This window comes from Wyeomyia smithii, chromosome 2 (genome assembly GCF_029784165.1).
Source record: "Wyeomyia smithii strain HCP4-BCI-WySm-NY-G18 chromosome 2, ASM2978416v1, whole genome shotgun sequence".
Lineage (NCBI taxonomy): Eukaryota > Metazoa > Arthropoda > Insecta > Diptera > Culicidae > Wyeomyia > Wyeomyia smithii.
In genome coordinates, this window is record NC_073695.1 from 1284358 (window position 1) to 1304797 (window position 20440).

At 39.3% G+C, this 20440-nt stretch overlaps 1 protein-coding gene across 2 annotated transcripts in view; it reads right to left on the reverse strand.

Moving 5' to 3' along the window:
• LOC129719474 (feline leukemia virus subgroup C receptor-related protein 2) overlaps positions 1-20440 on the reverse strand; it is a 168975-nt gene that overhangs the window by 41338 nt on the left and 107197 nt on the right. For both annotated transcript variants that reach the window (XR_008727218.1, XM_055670832.1), the window contains exons 6-7: positions 9855-9996; positions 9544-9734 (exon numbers count right to left, since the gene is read on the reverse strand). Coding sequence is in view for 1 of the 2 variants with exons in the window: in XM_055670832.1 (XP_055526807.1) it covers positions 9544-9734; positions 9855-9996 (333 nt within the window). In the remaining variant the exon portion in view is untranslated. The remainder of the gene's footprint in view (positions 1-9543; positions 9735-9854; positions 9997-20440) is intronic.

The window sequence follows — 20440 nt, forward strand, 5'->3', positions numbered from 1 at the left end:
GATTTTGAATGCCAAAAGTGACCCATAATTGTGTCTTTTGCTATGTTTGTGATGTTTTTCTTCCCAACCGATTTACACGCATCAACTGCAGTGAATCTAATTGTTGATCGAAAGTACACATCAGAACACAGAGATAAATAGTAAAACATTCGTGGTTGATAATTTCTACGTTTTTATATCCATTTTTGAACATTCAGACAACACGTTGACTGACCCACAATTGTAGAGGGACTGTATAACGGTTGCTTAAGTTCGATTATAATCGAATGAAATGGGAACGTATAGAGCGGCCGAATTATGAAATCACTTGTTCAATCATAATTCATCAGTTAACCCTTAACTAGCCCGTTTATCTGATATCAATATTGTTTAAATCGGTTGTGGAGTTTCTGAGATAATGAAGTTTCGTGATTTTCACATTTCGATACATTACAGACGAAGTTACAGTCCGATTACAGTTAAATTCAATAGGTTGTTATGAGGCAGCTGGACCTCTCATTTGACACTAATTTAGTGAGAATCGGTTCAGCCATCTCTGAGAAAAGTGAGTGAGTTTGAGTAGTCTTGTAAATATTATACTTTTCATAGTTGGATTTCGTATTTTGTAACATAATAGGCAAAGTAATAGTCCGATTACAAAAAAAAATCAATAGGGTCTTATGGGGCAACTAGACCTTCCATTTGACACTGATTCAAAAGTTAAGGGTTTTTTAGGTAGCCCGTTCATTTGAAATTAATTTTGTTCAAATCGGTTTCTGAGATATTGATGTTTCGTGATTTTTACATTTTGATACATAACCTCTAAACTAGAAATCCGATAACAATAATTCACAATAACAATTCAATAGGGTTTTATAGGGCAAATAGACCTTTCATTTGCAATTAATTTCATTGAAATCGGTCCAGCCATCTCTGAGAAAATCGAGTGAGATTGGAAGAGCGTTACACACACATAGACACACACATAGACACACACACACACACATACAGAAAATGCTCAGCTCGTCGAACTGAGTCGAGTGATATACGACATTCGGCCCTTCGAAGCACTTTTATACCTTTAGTTTTTTCAGTGATTGCTATACAGGTCGGACTCGATTATATACAGTCTCGGAAAAATTTTCACTATATATAATCGAATCAGAAAACAATTTTTTTTGTTTATTTGGCATAAAATTTTGTTGTTTTTGAATGAATAAGTAAGATTTTTTTGACTAACCCCCTTAAAGTCGCAAAAAACCTTTCTTACAAAAATATATGTATATATAACCGAATCAGAAAAAAAAATTTCTGTTTATTTTGCATACATCTTTTGTTGTTTTTAAATAAATAAGTAGAATTTTTTTGACTAACACCCTTAAAGTCGCAAAAAAACCTTTCTTACAAAAATATATGTATGTATAGATTTCGTAGTTATTCGTTATGTTATTGCAGTCAGCCATGGCAAGAACACTACACCGTGCTGCACGGGTGCCACTTGTGCATAGAAACACTACACGGCGTGTATTGCAACTTGCACTGCGTGATGTGTATTGGGTAGATAGTAGATTAGCTAGATTAGCGACTTGCGTATTAAGTAGATAGTAGATTAGCTAAAAACATTGCCTGTAATTTATTTAAATTTTTGCTCATCAGTATTGATTTCAACTCCATAAAAATAAGTATTTGAAAAGAGTCAATCTCTATCACCTCAACCTTAACATTGAAATATTAATATTAGGGTCCATTCAAATTAAACGTGACATAAATATTGGACTTCCGGAAAACCCTCACCACTTTGTCTAGCATGTTTCCAATACTCAGCACACCAGGCATAAAAAATTTCCTCAGCCCTGCTTGCGTTATGTAACATTTGAATGGACTTTCATGAATCAATAAGGAAGCGCTTATTTATAACGTAACGCAAGAATAATTATTGTTGATCTCCTTTCCCCATTTGCCATGCTTTTTGTTCAAATTTTCCGTATGGGTTGCAACACTTTGCCAACCCAACACTCTTTCCCGTTTCCTGAGCGTTACATAGTTTGTAAACGTTCCCTCGCAATGTTTCTGTTTTAGATCAGCTTCACTTTACTTGAAACATTATGGCTCAAAAATCAACGTTTTGGGTCAAAAAATGTTGCGTTACGTCATATTGGACCGAAGGGAACGTCCATCTATTACGTACCGTAAATAAAAACTATTTTCGACCCCCTCTTTCCTCTAGGTAACGCTCTTTGTATAGATCTTCAAAATTTTAAGTATTGATTGCGACGTTTTGTCAGATCTCTACCTCCCCCTAAGCGTTACGTATTTTTGAACGATCCCTATACGACATTGCTACTTTAGGTAAGTTATATTTAAAATTGAAAAAAAACAGGAGGGTTGTGTGCAAAGCCACGACCGCAAGGATGAAGTAGAATACTTGTACAAGAAAGATAATCCGGCTGCTTGCGTATCAGTCATTTTTTCATTTGGTGTTCAATATCGAATAAGATACCGATCATATCTTGGCGTTATCACTGACAGTGCGAATAAAATATTCTTTGTGATAAAATAAACAATGCAAAGCATGGTGTGTTGTCGAAATGAGTCAACTTTTCATTGACGGTATTTACGCCCGCTATCGCACAGAAACTGCATTTCACTAAAGTGCCTCACTGCATCAGCTGCTATCGATACTGATACCCACTGCAACTGCTACGCTATCCGCAGCCATTCTTATTTTTTGGCCGCTAAAAACGCTGCTATTGGTATCCGCTGTCCCTGCAACAGCTGGCCCAGCTGCTATCGATGTTGAGATTCGCTGCAACTAGTGTGTTATCCATTGCTATGCCACAGCTGTGGCCGCTATCCGCCTGATATCCACTGCACTGCTACTGCTGTTGCTAAGGGAGGACTGCTGTTGTCGCTGTCTAGAACTATTATAAGCGGCTTCGACTGAAACAGGCTCTTATATAGGGATGAAAAAGCTATCGATAGTTATCGATAGCGGTAGGAAATCATTGATAACTATCGATAGCCATTTTAATCGATATTTCCTATCCTTACTCTTATACAGACAAACAGCACATTCAAATTGCAAGGTCTATGTTTCTGTCGACTGTGCTTGGTAAGCAATCATATTAACGACCAATCAGATCAATCGAATTTTGCGCTTCAACAAGGATTGATTTCGTTCAATAATATGGTAAGTTGCTTGTCATGATTTGGACTTGATAATTTTTAAATTTTGGTTATGTGAAAAATTAATTTTTATGCTGATAATAAAAGCTTTCCGGATGTCGTGCTCATGACTGAAGGAAAAGATAATTCAGTACGTTCTGATACACGGAGATGAAGCCAAATATATATCTGCTCCAAATTTCACCAGGTATCCAGAACGTTCTGCTCAAAATTTCGCTAGGTTTCCAGAACGTTCTTTTCATTGGATGCATTACTAGTGTGCCCGCTATCACTCAGAGACAGCATTTCATTAAAATGCCTCACTGCATCAGCTGACCCTGGTGCTATCGATGGTGATATCCGTTGCCGCAGCTGTGGTCGCTATTCGCTGCCATTTGTATCTACTGCCCTGCATCAGCTGGCCCTACTAAGATTGATGCTGAGACCAACTGCAACCGCTGCGCTATCCCCGTTGCCATTGGTATCCGCTGCCCTGCATCAGCTGGCCCTGCTATCGATGCTGAGACGCGCTGCACTATTGGTTGCCATACCAGAGCTGTGACCGCTATCCGCTGCTAGCGATGCTGGTACTGCTGCTGTATCCACTGCACTGCTACTGCTGCTGCTAAGGGAGGACTGGTTGCAGTCTAGAATTATAATGAGCGGCTTCGGGTGAAGCAGGCTCTTTTATAAGCCAAATTGCACATTTCAAATGGCAAGGTCTATGATTCTGTCGACCGTGCTTGGGAAGCAATCATATAACGATCAATCAGAGGCCGAATTTTTCGTTTTGACAAGGCTTGACTATTTTCAATAGTACAATAGTTTGAATAATAAAATTACAATTATCTGCATTTGGGAAGAATCTTAGAAGATTTTCCAATCTATTGCTGCCAGAACGAAGGAAATCCATCGAATACTAATCGATTTATTAGCATTTGAAATTGGACATATTTTTCACTTTTTTTCGGTTTTAGATTTTCATTTTACATCCCTATGTATCCGAATTTACTGAGAGAAGTATTCTACTTCAAAAATTTTATGGTTCGATTATATACAATTTTATATATAATCGAATCATACATAATCGAGTCAAAATATATAATCGAGTCTGTACATAATCGAGTCCGACCTGTACCTTTCTAGGAGAAAGGCAAAAATGTACTGGTAGCTGTTACATACATGAAATCGTCGATATCGATTTTTTATAACATTGTAGCACTTGCTCTACCTTCTACAACCATTTGCCGCATAGAATCATCTAAACTTTATCAGCAGAGAGTGACAAATACTACAAGGTATACAGCCCTAGGGTTGTATGAAATGGTGACGTGGGACTAAACACTGTAATTAGGGGATTTTTTGTTACAAAATATACAGATTCTGCAGACAGAATCAATGTGTTTATTTTCAGTCTCCCCTGGAAATCAATTTTTGGAATATATTCAACAACACTCGAAGAAATATCATTTATATTTGGCGATATTATGCCTTTAGTATTTTTTTTTTTGTGCAAAAAAATATGAATTTAACAAGGCACAAGCTGCTTGTTGAAGAAGCACCAAGAATTTCTCATAATCCAATAATGCTTACGTTATCATAATTTGTCTTATTTAACTCTAACTAAATCAAATCTATAGTATGGATATTACTTTCAAAATAATATGGAAGCCCTTACAAAGGTTCATCAATTGGAAAACATAAGAAAATATTTTGAACAAAACTCCTAACAAGTTCCAGCAAAAAATCGTAGCAATCCACAATTACATTTTTATTTTTTGCTTGACAATTTTTTCATTTGCCTACAACTACATTCGCTGTATTACGAAGACAGGAAATATACGTTTATTATGGTAAAGCTTAGAATAATAATATATCATCTAACAATTTTGAAATATAAAAAGAGATTCTGTACGAATCTTACTAAATAAACTAAAAAATCACAAGCATTCGCAGGTTCTTACTCTTCTATAAATGTATATATTTAGGAATTTACTCTTTCGATACTATCCGGTCACGATTATTTAGTGAATATCGAAGATAAAATTTAAAAAATATCCGTTGCAAAAATTTACAATTCTTGTTGAGTAATTCATGGCAATCATATTTATGAAATAAACTTTCAATCACCATCAACAGCAGCATTGTAGTTTTTCCTCAATTGCATACGAATAGAAATGTACGAACAAAAGTGTACCACTGCAATACGAATAGTACCGCTGCAGTACGAATAGAAGAGTACCACTGCAATCATAGACGACGAGAGACCTGCGGTTTTATACTCCACTGGTACTGTTGCTTTTACTGGCATGTTTTCTTTCAAGACATCAGTTTTTATTAGGTTCTACAGTACCTAACACGCAGGTTTAGAGATTGTTCAAGGATGGGTATTGTTTCAAACTTTTAGGAAAACTTTTACCTTCGAGACATCATATTAGTCTAAGCTCATGGAAGCAAAAATAAATTGACCTATTGGGACGGGGAGACTCTGTCAATTTTTATTTCGTAATTGATACAGGGAATATCACAGGGAACGGATGGTGTCCATTCACGTCGTCTGTGCTAGGAATGCTCGCATGTAATTGGTTTATTATTCGCGTAAATTTGTTATTGAAATTATTATCAATTTTACCGCTTAGCAATGAAATTAGAGTGATAATTAACACATTACAAAATTGTTATACATTTTATCTATCCAACAACATATTGGTTATTGTTATCCATCATGTGGTTATGCTGTTATTAGCGTTTGAAATCTGACGCAACATTTGCCCGTTTCATTTCCAATTTTACAGAATGCATCCCAGTATAGTAAACAAAGACGTGTCTCACGTCAAAAGTCAAAGCAAAGAGATGCGAAGATTCACAGTTTGAGGAAAACAAACAACACTATATGGCAACACACATTTCCCAGTGTATGTAGGGGAAATGTCACTTATCTCTATAAGCAAACGCATTAAGAATGCATTAAGATCAATAAAAAACACTAAAATAAACCCGATATTGCAATCCACACTGCGACATCTACTCCTACACTGTCAGTGCGGCGGTAAGATAGTGCGTCGAATATTTTTTTACTGAGTATGTGCTCGAATGTCAACCCATCCCAAATTCAAAACAGTAACTTGTACTTATCTAACTGAATCCATTGCGCATTCGACCGCTTTAACAGCCTGCAGTAATTGCAACTAGTTTTAGAAAAAAAGCTAGTGAAAAAACACCCAAAATACAAACTTTTATTACGTTAGTCGGGCTGCCAGAGCATCCCAAAAACGTCTCACAGCGTTTGTAAAAGTAAGGATCGAAAATGATCCCAAATTGAGCTCAGAATCACCAGAAAAAAGTAGGAGGGTGGTATTCAAGACACGACCGCATGACGTTGACTACCGTATTCTTATAAAAAAAATATTCCATTGAAGCAAATAGTAGAGGGAATTGCAACGCTTCTTTTACAAAACTTCTGTAACAAAATTTCGAGGCACCAAAAGGTACCAGTTGCCGATTATTCTCGTTTACTGGTTAGTCCGTCCAGAATTCCAGCCATTTTAGTATTTTGCAGCAGCCATTTATTACTAACAGCCACCAGCATAACGGGTGAAACCGGCACGAGATGACCGGTACTATTTTGTCTTTCCTCCTTTCAGCTGCTAACACCTAGCGCTGTCGTGAAATTAACATCAACACAAACATGCATTTTTGCAAGGTTTTTTTCCGCTAGCAGCAGCATTTTGTAAAACAGAAAATTCAACTAATCGCTTCTATTATAAAACTGCGAGGCACCAAAAGGATATGTTATGTGAAGGCACCAAAAGGTACCAGTTGCCGATTATTCTCGTTTACTGGTTTCCGTCCAGAATTCCAGCCATTTTAGTATTTTGCAGTAGCTATTTATTACTAACAGCCACCAGCATAACAGGTGAAACCGGCACGAGATGACCGGTACTATTTTGTTTTTCCTCCAATTAGCTGCTAACACCGAGCGTCCGTATGTATCCGGTACGGTTTAATAATGAAACTGATGGGGTGAAATGTTCGAACGGTACGTTTTATACCAAGGCTTCGTCAGATAAATAAAATGAAGGTGGGGCTACATAGGTAATGGAATGGTAAGGGAAATTTTTTTTGAAAGCTGCGCCGGCCGCTGTCGTAGTATTAACACCAACACAAACATGCATTTTTGCATGATTTTTTCCGCTATCAGCAGCATTTGGTAAAACAGAAAATTCAATTAGCCGCTTCTGTAACAAAATTTCGAGGCACCAAAAGGGGCCAGGTGCCGAATATATTTTTGTTTTTGGTTAGTCCGTCCAGAATTCCAGCCATTTTAGTATTTTGCAGTGCCATTTATTACTAACAGCCATCAGCATAACGAGTAAAACCGGCACGAGATGACCGGTACTCTTGTCTTTCCTCCTTTCAGCTGCTATCACCTAGCGTCCGCATGTCGCTGGTGCAGTTTTGGAATCAAAATGATGGGGCGCCGGCCGCTGTCGTAAAATTAACACCAACAAAAAGATGCATATTTGCAAGGTTTTATCCGCTAGCAGCAGCATTTTGTAATAAAACAGAAAATTCAATTAGCCGCTTCTGTAACAAAATTTCGAGGCACCAAAAGGGGCCAGGTGCCGAATATATCCATGTTTTTGGTCAGTCCGTCCAGAATTCTTTCAAGATAGCGTCCGTATGTAGCCGGTACGGTTTAGTAATGAAACTGATGGGGTGAAATGTTCGAACGGTACGTTTTATACCAAGGCTTCGTCAGATAAATAAAAAGAAGGTGGGACTACATAGGTGATGGAATGGTAAGGAAAAATTTTTCTTGAAAGCTGCGCCGGCCGCTGTCGTAATATTAACACCAACACAAACATGCATTTATGCAAGGTTTTTTCCGCTTGCAGCAGCATTTCGTAAAACAGAAAATTCAATTAGCCGCTTCTGTAACAAAATTTCAAGGCACCAAAAGGTGCCAGTTGCCGATTATAGTTTCCTGGTTAGTCCGTCCAGAATTCCAGCCATTTAAGTGTTTTGCAGTAGCCATTTACTACTAAAGCCACCAGCATAACGGGTGAAACCGGCACGAGATGACCGGTACTATTTTGTATTTCCTCCTTTCAGCTGCTATCACCTAGCGTCCGCATGTCACTGGTGCGCTTTTGGAATCAGAATTATGGGGCGCCGGCCGCTGTCGTAATATTAACACCAACAAAAAAATGCATATTTGCAAGGTTTTTTCCGCTAGCAGCAGCATAAACATCGGAAACAGAAAGTGACAACAACAATAACAACAAAGTCAGATCGATTGTATCCGTTAGTGTCGACTGTGCTTGGGAAGAGAGGTAGTGATTGGCTGCGCGGTATGATTTAGACAATCGATATTAATTACCAATTTTTCAATAGTGTATCTCAAACAAAAGTTTGTTTTTGTTACATAAATTTAACCGTAAAAGAATTTCTGATCGATTGATGCCAAAACCTCGAAAACCTGATTATAGATGACTGCAAAATAAGCGCTCAAAACCTGACCACTTTTCTCTGGTTTTTCCTGGTTGAATTACTAGATTTTCAAATTCAGGGGCCTAACTTCGATATAGACGTTAGTCAACGTCAAAAAAGTCAGAAAAGACCAAAGTAAAAATGAAACCCGAATCGAGCTCGGAATTGGGTAAAAACGCTGGTCAAGAAAAGTTATCGCAAATTACGCACAAATCATTTGGCAGATTTTTTTTTTATTTAAACAGTGAGACAAGTTGTACTCAAAATCACCCGAAATTTTTGTCTTATATTTTGAGAGCAATCTGAAATAATAATCAAGTGGGAGAAGAATGAAACATCGTGTCTTTAAATTATATGATGATCGTTGATGGAAGTTTTTGTTCTTAGAACCTCATAGGTTACAGCTTCTATCAAATCCTGGAAAATAATAAAGCCACTTGTAGTCTTTGAGAACTGAGCCGCTTTAAGACAAACTAGTCTGTATATCAACTGCTTTGGAGATAGCGAATTAGACTTGATGTCATCGCTAATAAAACTAGGAATTCGAGAAACAGAAAACATTTGAGTTTGGCTAGTTCAGGCGCTTCAGAATCAGTTTATATTTAAAATAGAAGCCTCACCGTGGACAACAAACTCAAACATTTATTTAATCCCTACCCAGCTAAGCAGTGCTATTGCAACTCGCAAAGTGTTTTTATCAGTTCATTCAGAGCCAAGCTTGCCCAAGATATCCTCCCGAAGTGAAAGGTTTCGAATCGAATTGACAACTACATAGGCTACTAATGTGATGACTAAATCCTGGCCCTCTGTCGATCCATTTCATCAAGCATGAAATTAAACTCCATCGGAATCCCTTCAGTAATACCCCGGCCCGATGATGCGTTAATAATTTATTGAGTTACTTACCTGATTGAGAAGGGTTGAGATGGCATAAAATACGCCGACGTTCATTCCGTACGATATCAGCAGGAGGACGTAGTTTCTGTTCAGCATCAGTCGCTTAATGGAATGCAAAAACGGCGATGATTGCAGCGGATTCGGGGTCTTGGTTGCTTCCTGGGCCGCCGAAGGAGGGGTTGGAGGGGCGGCTTTGAAAACTGCCAGAGAATCGATAGGAAGCGAAGAAAAGTGATTACGACCGGCAATTTGGAATCAGCATAATAAAAAGTGGAAATCCGAACCTATAAATAGGAAAGATGACAGTTAAGCATACTTACACACGAGCACCAAAATCACGAGTACGCTCGTAAATCCCGCCACGATGTAGAACATTAGCCTCAGGTCGGTCCCAATTAGATCGATGTCGTCGTGATTTTCCACCAACAATGGAGGCACCAGGAAACCAATCGCGATACCAAGCTGTAACACGGTAGGAGAGAGTAAACCAACGAAAGTGGTTAATGTTTCGAAAGCATTGCGATGACGTTTGTGTCGGAACTGATATTCTTACAATTAGAACATTGTTCTCTTGATTGAGAGTTAGCTTCAAAAAATAAAATTGACGTCACAGTTTCGTAAATAATCTACACAGGTAGAGATTGTAAACTGGAATGAGAAAATTTTAATTCAGCGCTTTAAAAATTAACTTAAAGTCCGTTATTTTTTGAAGTAGAATACTTCTCTCAGGAAGTTCGGCTACATAGGGATGTGAAATGAAAATCTAAAACCGAAAAAACTGCAAAATATGTCCAATTTCAAATGCTAATAAATCGGTTAGTATTCGATGGATTTCCTTCGTTCTTGCAGCAATAGATTGGAAAATCTTTTAAGATTCTTCCCAAATGCAGAAAATTGTAATTTTATTTTTCAAACTATTGAAATATTGAAAATAGTCAAGCCTTGTCAAAACGAAAATTTCGGCCTATGATTGGTCGTTATATGATTGCTTCCCAAGCACGGCCGACAGAATCATAGACCTTGCCATTTGAAATGAGTTATTTGGCCTATATAAGAGTCTGTTTCACCCGAAGCCGCTCATTATAATTCTAGACTGCAACAACAGCAGTCCTTCCTTAGCAACAGCAGTGCGGCGAACAACGGCCACAGCTGTGGTATGGCAACGGATAGCGCAGCGCGTCTCAGCATCGACAGCAGGACCAGGTGATGCAGGGCAGCGGATACCAATAGCAACGGAAGCGTCCGCTACGGTGACAACGGAGCTAGCGCAGCAGTTGACGTTGGTCTCAGCATCTATATAAGCAGGGCCAGCTGATGCAGTGTGGCATTTTAGTGAAATGCTGTCTCTGAGCGATAGCAAGCACACTAGCAAATGCATACAATTAAAAAAACGTTCTGGAAAGCTTTTCGGTGTTTATTTTCCCCCAAGAAATAATTTATTCGCACTGCCAGTGATAACGCAAGGATGTGATCGGCATCTTATCAAACATTGAATTAAACAAAAAATTGTCCTTTTCAGGATGAAATAAAAACCTAATTGAAAAGTTAAAATTTTCTCTTAAATCAATTTACACTTTCAAGAAATTTAGAACAGATACATATTTGGCTTCATCTCCGTGTCTCAAAACGTACTGAATTATCTTTTCCATCAGTCATGAGCCCAACATCCGAAAAACTTTCATTATCAGCATAAAAAATAATTTTTCGCATAATTAAAATTCAAAAATTAGCAAGTCTAAATCATGACAAGCAACTATATTATTGAGAATGGTCAATCCTTGCTAAAGCGCAAAATTCGACTGATCTGATTAGTCGTTAACATGATTGCTTCTCAAGCACGGTCGACAGAATCATAGGCCTTGTCATTTTGATTTTGCTATTTGTCTGTATAAGAGTAAGGATGGGAAATATCGATTGGAATGGCTATCGATAGTTATCAATGATTTCCTACTACTATCGATAACTATCGATAGGTTTTTCATCCCTATATAAGAGCCTGTTTCAGTCGAAGCCGCTCATAATAGTTCTAGACAGCGACAACAGAAGTCTTTCCTTCGCAGCAGCAGTAACAGTGCAGTGGATACCAGGCGGATAGCGGCCACAACTGTGGCATGGCAATGGATAGTGCACTAGTTGCAGCGGATCTCAGTACCGATAGCAGCTGGGCCAGCTGATGCAGGGACAGCGGATACCAATAGCAGCGTATAGCGGCCAAAATATTAGCATGGCTACGGATAGCGTAGCAGTTGCAGCGGGTTTAGCATCGATAGCAGCTGATGCAGTGAGGCACTTTAGTGAAATGCAGTCTCTGTGCGATAGCGGGCACTAGTAAATGCATTCAATGAAAAGTTGACTCATTTTGATAAATCAGCTTTTCACTGTTTATTTTATCACAAGGAATAATTTATTCGCACTGTCATTGATAACGCCAAGATGTGATCGGTATTTTATCCGATATAAAATTGAACAACAAATTAAAAAATGACTGACACGCAAGCAGCCGGGTTTTCTTGTAAAAGTATTCTACTTCATCCTTGCGGTCGTGGCTTTGCACACAACCCTCCTGTGATTTTTTTCAACTAGTTCTAAGTACATTTGAGGCTTCGTCCAACTTTTGTTCGAAAAGCCGCACCACTTTGCATACGCTAGTGCAGCGCCATCACTCCGCCAGTTGAGCAACTAATTCAATGTCGCTTTCAACCTCGGACGGTACAACAGCTGACGCGCACAAAGTGAAACATGGCAGAGGAAAATTCATTACTCTCCCTATAAACCAGCGGATGTTGTGGGTTGATGGAAAAGAGGGGGGTGGAGATAAATTATTCACTACGTGTCACCCACATATTCGCAGGCTATGCCAAGCGCCATTTTTTTAAATACTAGTGAATCAGGCTAGGTAGTTATTTGGATAGTCTCGAGACAGCTGAACCGAAAAATAGCCAACGAAAGCTGCGGTCGGTGCTGAGCGAGCAAGGGCTGATATGCTGCGTTTTTAATTAAAATTATTACACCAAGCATTGCTGACATCACACCCGCGAGCTGACAAACATTAATTATTGGAAGTCCACACAGTCCAGTCCAGACAGTCCTTTTTCGGCCAGCCGGAAGTGAAAATTTATAGGTTTCCATCGAGTGAAAACCTTATAATGGTTTTACTCCTGCTAACATATGGCGTTTTTTTCGTGGTTGCAATTAAACTATAACTGAAAGTTTTACCTCGTTTTGTGCCATTTTGTGCTGGACGATTGTTTCGAGAGAACTAGAAATTGTTTGCCCTAGCAATGACTATTGCTGGATCCAACGACCGGCTATATTGCATTCGTAACAGCATGTGTGCAAGTATAGTTGTAGAACAGCGGGGCTCATGTACCCAAGTTGACTGAGTGAAGTGTTCAACTTTTCAATGTCCGGTAGAGGACACTAGCCAATAAATGGAATATTTAGTATGGCAACATCCGGCTATAAATAAACACTACTGTCGACATGTTTAGATAACTGATAATTGGACAGTTACGATCGTGGTGTACCGAAACCACTATTTAGCTTCTAGAGTTTATAGGAAATTGTAAATCTATTGGAGAAAAAGTGCACTTAGGGGGTGTAAATTATTGAACAAATAACACATCCTAGCTATTTTATGCGCACGAAGCTATCACCAAAAACGAACGATTCCGGAAGAAAGTTATGGGGCCTATAAATTGACTACGTTGTTTTACGCTTCCGCTGACTGACTTTGGAAAAACTCGCTGTGCTGTGAAGTGATAAAGTTTATTTTTTTCAGTTTCCATTCGTTTAGTTGTGGGTGCTAGTGATGTTAGAGCTCCACTTCTAGCTTTCAAGAGAAAAAACGATCAGTAAATTTCCAACACGAGTTGCTCGTAACTTACTGGTAAAGTGTGACTCTTTGTGGCAACCCACAAGTTTATTCTGCAGAATCGACTTTGGCAGTGGATGCTGTAATCGGTTTCGGCTGTAAAGTTCTGCTATCTACCTCTCTATTATTAGAAAAAAAATATCCAAAATGTCAAAAATGGTAAAAATTTCAAGCACCTAAAATATGTCAAACATTTTGAAAATGTCAAAAATGTCGGAAATACCGAAACAATTCACAATTTCATGTCAAAAATGTCAAAAGTGTCAAATATGTGAAGAATGTCGAAAGCCAAAAATATCCGAATACCGATAAAAATCTTCTGTTTAACAATCAACATTTCTTTCCCGAAAAGTCTTTCTATAGTCAACTCACCGTCTCGATAATTCTTATGCTATTTCGAATTACCTTTATCTCGAAGAAACAAAGCAAGCTTTTGCTCTGATCTTTTTTACCAATATCTCGAAGTGTCACATTCTCCCAGGCAGGAGCGATGCATAGGGTAACGGACGGTAAACTCATTGAGATCGCAAACTCCCTGAAGGAGAGCAAGGCACCGGGACCATACGGAATCCCGAACCTGGCCATTAAGACGCCCATAAAAGTAGCCCCCGGGGTGTTCAGGGCGGTCATGGAGAAATGCTTAGACGACTGCCACTTTCCGGATAAGTGGAAGCGTCAGAACCTGGTGGGAAACCACCAGGTGATCCATCGGCATATAGACCAATCTGTCTGCTAAACACAGCAGGCAAGGTGCTTGAGAGGGTAATTCTCAACAGAAAGAGTTATACTAGAGTGAAACACTGTACAAGTCCCGATTACCGCATGGGTATTCTGAGTCCGGTATTGTGGAATACCATGTATGACGGTGTGCTAAAGCTTAAGCTTCCAACAGGAGCGATGATTGTGAGCTTTGCGGACGACATAACTCTTGAATTCTACGGCGAGTCGTTCAGCGACGCCAAGTTGAGAGCCGTGCTATCCATACGTGGAGTTAAGGATCGGATGCAATACAGGAAACTGGAGTTAGTGCACCATACACCATATCCGTAATCCCGTAATGATAGCTCGGTAATGTTTTATGCCGAAATATCAGTCAGGTTGAACGAGATTTATGGAAAAAATTGACAGCTGTCATTTTTTTTTACCGGAGCACTTAGTGGCGCCGTTCCCGGCAAAAATTACCGAGAGCTGGCAATTAATTTTAAGTGTGTCAGACACTATCGCCTCAAGGCGATCCTTGAAGCTCTTGAGGATAATGGTCGACGACAAGCTCACGTTTGGGAGCCACGTCGACTATGCCTACAAGAAAGCTTCCACGACTATAGTGGCATTATCGCGCAGGATGTCAAATAGCTCGGCGGTATTTAGTAGCAGGCGAAAGCTGCTAGCTAGCGTGGCAACGCCCATACTCAGGTACGACGGACCCTTTTTGTCGAAAGCGTTGGTTACTTCCAGCTACCTTCATACGAGGCGTCCTGGTCAGCATCATTTTCACTCATCCTGGAAATAGCCGGATGAATCAAGAGGCGCCATGGGGTAGTTAACTTCCATCTGACACAGATACTGTCAGGCCAAGGCTGCTTTAGACAGTACCTGCCTAAGTTTGGGCACGTGGAGTTACCTATGTGTCCACAAAGTGCGGGCGCGGAGGAAACCGCTGAGCATGTGCAATTGGTATGCTCTCGTTTCGCACAGGTGAGGAGCGAAAGATTGATATGAATACTATTCCGGAAAATATAGTGAGAAGGATGTGCGACGTCGAGAGCACCTGGAGAGCAGTCAATACGGCTGCTTCCCAGATCGTTCTCACGCTGCAAGGCACTAATCGGTGGAGTTTGGGTTGACTGAACAGTTTTTCCAATCGTCAGAAGCTTCCTTTCAAAAAGCTTGAATAGACACAGTGCGGACGATTGGAGATCCTACCGGGAATCATAATCAAATATGAACCGCGTGACATGTTTAACGTTGATCAAACTGGCATGCGGGTGCGTTAAATGCGAATCCTTTTGGTGGTTAAAAACGCTGCAAACAGAAGTATTCATTGCTCGTGCTTGGGAAGAGTAAGAAACCTCGGTATTTCAAGAATTTGTACCTGGTCACTCGCTGTTATCTATGAAGCAAAAGCCTGAATGTCGTCCGTTGGGTTTGGACTGGGACGCAAAATCTGTTAAAGAAGGGCGGACGATTTTGGAATATGCGAACAACTTTTTAGCACATCACAAGTCGATTCAAGAGAAGCTGTAGGCCGGTACTGTAGCCGATAGATTTGAGGTGGATAAAAATATTTGCAAAGCCACGGTTAATGTAGAACTACGTAAAGTGTTTGTTATATCAATTGCATCGTTACATTCGAGAGTCATTACAGGAAATAAGTTTGAAGCAAACTTCGCCATTTCAATAATTCTTTGAAAGATAGACATCGAAACTACGATAAACTATTTTATATTAATGTTAATAACTTTTATCTTGCCGTCAGCCAGATTGAGACTGTGCCAGGGGTAAGATTGTACCATCGAACCCGTGACTTGACATCTATCTCTTCCGGGTCAAAAAACTAATCATTCTTGGTTATTTCTCGAGGAAACTTATTCAAGAAAGTTTTATCTTTCTTTTAGCTTGAGATGGCTGACAGAATACTTCACCGGAAATAATGTGATGGCCCTGAAAAGATTCAAAATGGCGTTTGGAGTCGATTTCCGGCTGCTGAGCATCATTTTGTTCACGGAAATTCCCATATTGGATGGGTATTCGGCCATTGCCGGAAACCGAAAGTTTCCATCTTCAATTTCGAAATAACGTCTGGAGTCGAATTCATGATCATACCTTATAATGGAGGTTCAAACAAACGAAATACGCAATGCAAAAATATTAAAAGAAATACTAGTTATAAGCGTTTAGTTTATATTTAGTTACTAGTAATAAGGTATTAGTTAACAATAATTCATAAGTTATAAACAAATTAACTCCCAGCCCTAATATCCCTCACCAGAAAAATTTTATGAACATACTAACCCCAGTAAATCGGACGTAACGATCATTCTTACTAACAAAGCTTGTTTTTTTTTTTTTTTGGGAAAGCAAAATGTATTGTAAACACTGCTCCGTTAACCCTCTAGTGCCCAGTGCCGTTTTTGAACGGTCTTCAGTTAAACCTCTAAAAAGCTTTAATAAATACTTAAAAAATGTTTATAAAGATTCATAGTGATTTTTACGAAGTCTGTTCAAAAACCAATTCGAGCGCTAGAGGGTTAAGTTATCGCAGCTGAATTATGTCCGACAGTCGCACCATCCGGTAGTTAAATGATATGTTTGAGCTAGCGAACCTATACATTAGAGAAATGACAAGACACTCACCGTTAAGGCAACTGTCAACATCAAAACGGATAACGGCAATGCAAAATGATACAACTCGCCCGTTTTGATGTTGACAGTTGTCTTAACGGTGAGTGTCTTGTCATTTCTCTAATGTATAGGTTCGCTAGTTTGAGCAGAAGCAGGTTCTCATATAGCCCGAAAAGATGTTGTAACAGGCTATACTCGTTTTGTAACTGGCTGCTCATTTCTGTTAAGTTTTGTTTTGTTGTGTTAAATTACATTTCATGTTGGCAATCAGTAGAAAAGAGTCGATTGATCTCACATACACGTAACAATAATACAAATCGTGCTGTGTTGCGGTGTGAAATGACAAGCGATTTTTTTCTTTTCCTGTTGCTATGTTGTTGCGCATTGCATATTGCAGGAGTTCGTATTGCTGCTGTAAAGTCAAACTAATAACCGCCTTTGTTAAGGTGTTCCATCATTCGGAGAGAAGTGTAACGTTTGCATTGGAAAAAATGGACAAAGATTGTCAATTTTTCATCGGTTGTAACTATCCATGCAGCATCAATCGTACACGCAAAACTTTTCCTCATTACTTTAGAAGCAATAGCGCAAAATTCCCTTTTGGGTAACAAACCTATTACTTAAAAGGCAATAAAATTCCCCCAGTCAAGTAACAACACATACTGCCATATATTTAGCACGTGTTACGGGACTATCTAATAATGGTCGTTTTAACCACATGCAAGATTTTTTCTGTCGAAAACAGCTCCCTTTCCATCTCAAGCAAAAAAAATCACACACCGTCGCATATGTCGCACATGTTACAAGTTTCTTCAATCTCCAGTTCATCCGGTGTGCGTGTATTAGTTCGCATACGGAGTAGAGAAAAAATATGTCAAGAGCTGCAAGCAGCATTTTCCCCGTCATAGAGTATGCAAACGTTGATGATTTCAAAGACTTGAAATGCGTCTTGAAATGACATTACGATCTTTAAACTGCGTTAGAGAAAAACAAAAACATTCGCTTTCCTGCAAGATATCTAAAACACATACTCATTGGTTCATGGAAACTCATTTGCACCTGTTTGAAAATACAATACTCGTGCCTATCCAGACAATATTCGCAACTTCGGCAACTCTGGTCAGACAGTATTACATATTTCCATTTCAAGTAAACACTGGGGGACGAAACGAAAGTGTTTCTAATTAGACATTTGAGGTTGTCGGTTGAGATTCTGATTATGTGTGGATGAAGGGGACAAAAATGAACCTGATCGTTGCATCAATACAAATGCAGCGAGTGAAGTCTTGCTAACACATGCAATGCGGTGGGTGCTTGGCTGTATGTTCTCCTCCAGAAACACATACAAGCGCGTGGGCGTCATAATTTTTATTACTTTTTCGTTGTTACTCTTTGTGTATAATGCGCAGTCATAAGACACAATAAGTAATAAAAAATTGCCCTAAAGTAATAAAATGTTCCCCGTTTGCGTTGGGTGTAGCAACCCATGAGTAAGCAAAAAAAAAATGGATAGCTCTATCAGTCGAACTCTAACCGTGATAGCGGAAACAGTGAAGCTATTCCGTTCAATGAGCGTGAGCATTCAAAGAACGGTACCCCGTCGCGTCGAAAACGGACATCTTGCACTTTGTGGGCGTCTTCATCTTGACACTATTGGACAACAATCAGAGCATCGAAAGAAAGCCCGGTTCCGGACGGTCGGCGACCCTGAACAACAAGAAGCTCCAAAGGATACGGAAGAGAAAACGCGGAGCTGCATCGTTGCGTGCGCTTGGCCGGGAGGTCAGTACAACCGGCCAAACAGTGAAAAGTATCTGGGAAACATGAAGGAAGCGGAAGCCCCGTCGACTGACTGACTGACGCAGTGGCAGCGTGGATCAAGTGGATTTTCCCGATGAATCGCGTGGTGATGGATGGCAACGACTGGCAGAGCACTTCGTATATTACTTCCACTACGAAGAACGTAAGCTCCGAGATGGAGTTTATTCCACACACCAAGTTCCCCAAGAAGGTACTGCTGTGGCTGACAGCAGCGAGAAGGGGATGTCAAAGGCGCACTTTTTTCGTTCGGAAGTTTATAGTACTAAGTCGAAGTTGCGTCGTTCCTCAAGAAATAATATAGGGGCAAAGATGCGATGTTCTGGCCGGATTTAACGTCGGCCCACTACTCGAAGCGATTGTTGTAGGAGATTGGGTGGTCGAATTATTAGTTGAGACCGTTACGTAACAGTGATGTTTGCTCAAATTGTAAATTTGGAGGGGGGCAGGTTGTTCAGCATTACGTAATAATAGGGGGAGAGTCATATCGAACGTTACATATCGTTACTTAGGGAGGAAGGGAGTCTGAAATCTAGGTTTTTAGCGTTACGTTATTAGTGTATGATGTCTAAGAGAAAATGAAAACTTTATTTTTTTATTACTCGTCGTATCAAAGTTAAGTCTTTATCAAAGTTGTAGGTTATCTTATGTGGAAAAATTTTACTGAAGACACTGTGGTTATATCTCTTTAAAATCGACCCATAGGGGAGTTTTGTACACAATTACATACAATTTTTTCAAATTTCTAAAAATCTCACCCCTGCTGACGGTACTCAACTTTTACCAGCTATAGCATTTTTCAAAGAACATCCTAGCTCTTCAGTGTCTTCGGCAAATTTTTAAGCATCTAAAATACTATGCTTGGACACACTGGAGTGCATTTTTAAAGCATTGATGAGCTCTCTAGAAAGAAAAAGAAAAAAAAAATTTGCTACATACAAATGTTCATATCAACTTCCAATGCAATGCGCCGAGCGAAGACAAAACGAATCGACTTCCGGTAAGTTTGAGGTTGTTTGGTGCCCCGAAAAAAAAAACTTTGGTTCTGGAGATTTCTTTGCCTCACCCTAATGCAGATAAAATAACCCGTCCTATTTGCTCTCAGTTCTTCTATTTGAGAATGTTAGTTTGCTGTTACACGTGTAATCATCATGCTTTATGCCCTACTCCAGAGTTTCTGCACGATCGTTCTTAGTAACTCGGTGGTCCCTCCAGTATCGAGATACGGGAACATGACATGAATTTATACAAGTCCTAAATGAAAACAATTGAATGTATTCGCATTTGTTTTCATTGCGTTGAAGTCAACACTGATCGACAAAAACGAAAAAAGCTACCTACCCAGAAAAGATTACAGCTTTTTTGGTGCTGCAGGTAAATGTAGAAGTGCGTCCAAAGGCCGCAGAGTAGTTGCTCGTCGGGTTCGTTGCTTCTACGTTTGCTTAACGGGCAAACTCATTTAAGTCTCTGAAAAAGTTAATTTTGTTAAGGGCACAAAAAATCACAAGAATGGCTAAAAAGCTCTCTTTAATTTCATTTTTTTCGGCATAAGCTCAAAAACAAAACCTGTGTTCACCAGTGTAATGGAAGGTTGGCAAAACAATATTTATCAATACGAAAAATTTCATGATGAAAATGCTGAATTATTCACGCATTTTTGACACAAATTATGCCATAAAACACTGCATGTAATTTCTTATGCTATTTTTTATTAATGTAATTTCTGAACAGTACACATTAAACACTCACATCTCATTGTTTTTGAACAGCAAACAAGAAATATTGAACTCGACAGTACTCCAGCGGTATGTTTACATACAACGTCGGTATCCTGGGTAACCTAGGTAACCTACCACAATGTTATGGAATATG